Consider the following 6000-nt stretch of genomic DNA (forward strand, 5'->3'; position numbering starts at 1 on the left):
ACCAAGGACTGCACAAAAACACATCTTTTCTAAAAAGATACATAAAAGTTCAGATCATAGTTACCACACAACATTTCATTTTCTAACACCATAACATAGATCATATTTTTCTTCTCTGCACATTTTCTCAGTCTTCTCATTCTTAACCTAGTGCTATTAGGCCAATAACCCAGTGCTCTTTAAAGTTTATTGAATGACATGCTAAATTCCTCTCACTTAGGACTTTTCAATCCTAAGACTAATATGAACTGTGATTCCCCAAAGTGGCAAGAAACATGAGTATTATGTGGACATAGTATTTTCCTAGATAGCTGACCAAATTTGTAGTGGCACTGATTAAATGAGACTCTGGCCTTTCCTGTTTCATGAGAGCAGACTGCACTTATTCTCCAGCCATTTTTCTTATAAACGAATATAGCAGATTTCAAGGATTTTAGGGATCGATTCAGAACAACTGTCACTACAGGAGAAACAGCTTAATACTCTGCCTGCATTTTAAAAGTTTGACATGCCTTATGATGCTATATTTTAAGTAAAATACTAAGTCAGGCTTATAATGTTCTTAAATACAGAAACTGTACCTCATGTTACTTTCTGAGCCTCACATATAACAATGTACAATTCCTTTTAAATAGTGTTTCTTCTAATTTTTGTCTTAGAACAAATTTGCGGATAAAAAGGTTTTCTTGGGTAGTATTTAATCTTAAAAATTCCTACACTATCTTATAGACCCTAAAATACAGAACACAAAATGTAAACAATAAAAGCCTTATAACCAATAAATACCTCGGTGGGGGGAATGGAGAAAGTCAGAAAAATATACAAAGCATTGAAAGGCTGGATACGTGAAGGATGCCAGAGGGGAACAGGGGAGGGCTTCACGAGGTTCTAGGCAAGCCCTGTGATGACGTCACCTCACAGCCATAATGTTACAGCAGTCAGCACAGGCCTCCTCTTTTCCTATTGGTGAACACCCTGTCAGCCGACATCAGAAGATAATCATCATTGGCCAGACAATTACAACTGGAGCGACTAACTAGCATCCACCGCTGTTAGCACAAACCTGGCAGGCTGCTGAAAGAGAAGGCAGAGCCCAGCTGCCCTTCTCACTCAATGAATTTTATGTCGCCTTGCCTTACCAGTCACTATGTGATTTCGCTTCCTTGCTAGCAGCACTTATAAATTAAGTCAGCTATTAGTGACCATAAGAGGTAAAGGTGAGACGTCTCCTTAAGGGACAAAATGCCTTCCTTTTCAATGTAAAATCACAGACAGGGCTTTTCAGTGTAAAATTGGAAGTCAAAAATGCTACTGAGCTAAAAGCACGCATTTTTTTCTACCTCTACCTCATCTAATAAAGTCCTATTTACCAGATAACATTACCCGAGATATTTTTAACTTGCCGTGTAGTTTCAAGATGAGATCTCAGGAGGATTCTCCAAGAAATATATATATTACTTTGCATTCATTTCAATTGGTGCTCTATTATACATGAAACTATTTGCTAGAAAATTAAAAAGGTCTATGTATCTATCCTGTGTTTAGAACAATGAGTATAGGGTTAATCATTTAAGGCAGTAATAAACCTGATAAACTTGCCACAGTTGAACACTTTAGTGTTTACACAAATACCACTGCAAAATAAGGGGACCATAACATTAATATGTAATAAGGTAATGAATATGGAATATAGGCTATGTCTAATAAACTACCCTTATTTAAGGTTCTCTTAAATAATGCTACAGAGCGCACAGACAGCATACTGACAAAACAGCACTCCTGGCCTTTCTCACAATTCTTCAAAGGACCATGTAGCTCTTTTTTGAGAGAGAAGTTATAATTCTCTAAATTAACAAGCTTTGTTTGAGGCCCTAAGACATTTTTAAGGACAAGTGCAAATGACTGCTCAAAAGACAGAGTAGTTGCTTCACAATATTGTGTTTGTCCTACAGAAGCTATTTCAAACCATTTTGAAAAGGTAAAGCTTTGGTTTCCTAAACTTCCCCTGCCCCCAAGAGGGTTTAAGCCGTGGGTTATGGAGCTCCCTACTCCTGTTAAGAAGGGAAAGAAAAGAGAAAATAGTTTTCTTACGCACCTTGGTAGAGACTTTTTGCTGTTGGGATTTTGGTGGGGAAGGCTTAGAAAATTGGGACCCCAGGATACCGGGAGAGATGCACCCCCTCTAGGTTAGGGGATAAAAAGGAGAAAGCAAGACAATTAAGGTCGGGAAGACCTACAAGGAAAGAGAAACAGCCAGTAGAGCTTTTTGACTGCAAAAGGCAAGCTAAAAAAATAGGGTCAGGAAGGGAAAAATCCCAGTACGTGCCTATGACATAGCATTCAAACTCAGGGGGAGGCCAAATATGTTAAACTTCAGGTATTAACAGGTAGACCTGGCAATAAAATGGGCATCAGTAATCATTTTAACTCACTGGATAAGCATCTTCCCTAGCATCTGCCATGTACAAAGCTCTCTTCAACGTGCTCCGAATGAGACAAGAACCATGCCCTGAAGAGCTGCCGGTCTGGAAGGAAGGAGGCACCGGCGGACACGTAAAAATTCATGCATATAAATAAAAGCCAGGAAAGATGTTGCCAGAAGAACAGTCTCTAAAGAGCTAGATGGAAAACAGTGGTGAGAGCTCAACAGGAGAAAAGAACTTGGCGCATTTTTGCCATTTTCGGTCCTGGTGAGGGCGAGGCCCTGCCTGGCTCATTGTGTACTTGTTGAGTGAATGCATAAAAGAGGCGGGAAACGGTTACCTGGCCTCAGAGAAAAGGCAACCGGTTTAAATAAGAGGCACTATCGACCGCGGCGGGGCAAGGGAGGGCTGGCCGACCGTGAATGGGGGCAGCCACGGCGAGGGGACGCCGGCTCCAGAAAGGCAGGTTCAATAAAGGTGCACCAAGTTGAAGACAAGGGAGACTAGAAAACAGCACACAGCGCTCATGGGGGAAGAAGACAGGCTCGAGTGGTGTGGCAAGAGAACCGGACAAACAGCTGCAGAGAAGATCCGGCCGCTCAGGGGGCCCGCCTCGCAGCTCCTAGCGCCCGCGACCTCGGGCCCCTGCCCCCGCCCCGCCTTCAGCACCACCCTCTAGGCGGGAGGAGGAAGTGCCTCCGGAGAAGGTCCCCAGGCCGCAGGGGCCCGGAGGGGTCGGCCTCCCCAAGCGCCAAAGGCCTTTCCATGTCTGCACTCCTACGGGATCGGGCCTCGAGGTGTACCACCACCTTCCGGACCCACCCTCGGCGCTCGCCGGCCCAGGAGGGGCCCCAGCCCCGCGCCCCAAGTGCCCGCCGCACTTCCAGGGCTTCGGAACGGATCGCGTCCGCCTGCTGGCTTCCGGCTCCGGCCAGACGCGGCCCTCGGGCCCCCTCACGCCCCGCACCCAGTGCAGTCCCCAGTCCAGCCGCAGCGGGTGTGAGTGCGCCGTGCCCTCCGCACCCGCCCCCCACAGGCGTGGCCCAGCCCGCGCGCAGCGCGCCGGGGGCGGGCTCGGCCCGGCTACAGCCGCAAAGCGCCAGCGGGCCTCGGGCGGGCCAGAGGGACGGGAGGAGGCAGGCAACGCGGCCAAGCCTCCCGGGGCCAGTCGCAACTCCTGGGGACCGGAGGAAAGGAAGTTGAACCTCCCTCCAGCAGCTCCGGCCCGCGGCACCCCCTCCTACAGCACCAGCCATCCCCGGTCCCCTGCGCGCCCGCCTCTTTGGTTTCCCATTGATGAGAGGGGGGAGGGAAGGCAGGTCGTGACGGCGCGGGGCACGCGCGCTCGCGCTCGCGCACGCGGCGGCGGGCAGGATCCCTTGGCTCCCGAGAGCCCCTCAGCCCGACCCTCCCATCGAGCACCTAGGAGGCTGCAGGCCACTGCCCAGCTCCGGGGTGCGTTGAGCGTGCACTTTACTGATCGCCAGACGCGAGCTTAAGGAGAAGACCGGCATGTCTGCCACGGCAGCTCGGTCTACAAGGAAGAAGAGAGATGAGCACACCCTCCCCTGTTAAATATTGCAAGGTGACACAGGATCGCCTCCCACACAGGGACTTTCAAAAGGACTGGCGGAGGGAACACACTAAACAAGCAAAACTCTTTCCCTATTAGAAGTTTGTCTGGGGAAGAGCCCCCAAGGACTCTGCGGACCGAGGCATTTTTGATCTGTCTCAACTCCAATCAGCAGCTTCCTACTGAATTAGAACTGAGTGTGTCCAAAAGGCGTTTCCATAAAACAGAAACTTAATAATGGCGTGGCTCCACTCGCTCGGATTCATTCATTTTTATTACTGTTTTCATTGTCCCCTCCCCCTCCGCCCCCGCCTCTTAATGAAACCGGAAAGGGATCCGCGTGGGGAAAGGGGTCCAGGAAAGGAGAAATCCGGCCGGGGAGCAGCAGAGAGTAGGGCAGTGAAGTAGGAGGGCTGCAAGGAGAAAGGAAGGACACGAGGGATGGGGAGAGGGCGAGGACCAGAGAGCGCAGGCGGGAGAGGGTTAAACGGAGCAGAAGCCTGGGTCCTTCCTCCACTGCCTTTCACACTCAGCTTGCGGGAGGCCAAGCGAGAAAACCCAAATCTAGATGAAAATCAGAAGGTAGCCCAGGTAGGGAATCTGGACTGTAGCATCTCTCCCGCCTTTCGTGTCGCGCAGACATCTACTCTATACACTCATGTATGTTCTATGTTATATAATCTGTTAAAGATGTATGTGTAGCCACGGTTCACACAGGGGCACTCACAGACCCACGCGCTTCATGCAGCCCCAGTGGTTCCTGCACCCGGGAGACCCGGGAACTCAGCGACCAGCTCTCTGCTGCCTGCGATTCATCGCTCCATTCACGCCCCAGACAGAAAACACCGACATTAAGGCACAGCGGGAAGACGCGCAGGGCTCCCGGGAAGAGTATCACGCGAAACCATCACCTACCAGTTTTCCTGCATCCACTGGATGGCTTCATTCTCGTTGAACTGCTTTTCGAATTCATATTCTTGTAAAGTCAACACTGACATGTTCATTGGGGCTGATCTTCGGAGTCGCTACGTGTTCTCTATACAAAATAAAATAATCTGTAAAGCGCTTGATTACGAATGCTGTCCTGTTTTCCCCACCCACCCCCCTAGGTCTTCCCCCCGCGGCTGATGTCCGCGGGCCGGCCTCTCCCAGCCTCTCTCAGCTACATCCAGGGTCGAGCATTGCCTGTGCCACGGCTCCCAGGTCCTCGCTTCGGCGCTCTCCTCCTCCCGGCGTCCGCATCCACCGGCGGAGGAAATGAATGCCTTGCGGTCTTAGTGCCCGCATGTTTGTCCATCACCCTTTTTACTTGTCTACAGGGAAATCTCCTCCCCCTCGTGCGATCAGAAAATTAACCCTTTGCGAGAGAGAGAAAGCGAGACCTCTCTCCCTGAGGGGCAGTTTTGCTGAAGCGAAGGTGACTAGGGGAGTGGCGGAAGGGTGACGAGGAGGAGGAAGAGGCCTCGAGGTCATTCAAAATCCCCAATCCCAACCTCGTGGGCAGCCCAGCCTTGCCTTTTGAATGTAGTTTCGGCTTGCCAGGCGCAGACGCGGGGCGCGCGGACCTGCAAGCTTGGCTAGTAGGCGTTTAAGAAAACAGTGAAACCTGCCCGCTCTTTCGCCAGGAGAACTCCAGGCAAATTTGTGCTGAGATCACAGGTAAGAGGAACGCGCTTTCCACCTTCTTGCCCCCGCCATACTCTCGGGGTCCCCCACCCCAGAGCTATGGCTTTGACTCCCGCAAACCTGGGGCCCGGCAGCCCCCAGATCTCCTCAATCACTCGCGGGCTGGGGATGCTGGGGTGAGGAGATGGGAGGTGGAGAGCGACCAGTAGCCGGAAGAGGGAGAGAGGCTGCTAGGTGGAGGGTTTGGGTACGGGGAGAGGTAGAGTTAATGAACTGAGACAAAGTGGGGAAGGAAGTTAGATAGGAGAACTGGACCAGCTGGTCCAATGCAAAAACTTTATTTATATGTAAAATTTCGTTTTATATATTTCACGGGTA

The 6000-nt window shown here is 50.5% G+C and overlaps 1 protein-coding gene across 6 annotated transcripts in view; it reads right to left on the reverse strand.

Moving 5' to 3' along the window:
• ELOVL6 (ELOVL fatty acid elongase 6) overlaps positions 1-5334 on the reverse strand; it is a 139825-nt gene extending 134491 nt beyond the window's left edge. For 2 of the 6 annotated variants that reach the window (XM_027599481.2, XM_027599477.2), the window contains exons 1-2: positions 5182-5334; positions 4912-5032 (exon numbers count right to left, since the gene is read on the reverse strand). In XM_027599481.2, coding sequence (XP_027455282.1) covers positions 4912-5000 — 89 coding nt within the window. In that variant the 5' untranslated portion in view covers positions 5001-5032; positions 5182-5334. Of the gene's footprint in view, positions 1-4911; positions 5033-5181 lie in introns of those variants that run through there. The other 4 variants (XM_027599478.2, XM_027599480.2, XM_027599479.2 and 1 more) reach the window with 3 other exon arrangements.
• Between the last annotated feature and the right edge of the window lie 666 nt (positions 5335-6000).

Source organism: Zalophus californianus, chromosome 2 (genome assembly GCF_009762305.2).
Source record: "Zalophus californianus isolate mZalCal1 chromosome 2, mZalCal1.pri.v2, whole genome shotgun sequence".
NCBI classification, from domain to species: domain Eukaryota; kingdom Metazoa; phylum Chordata; class Mammalia; order Carnivora; family Otariidae; genus Zalophus; species Zalophus californianus.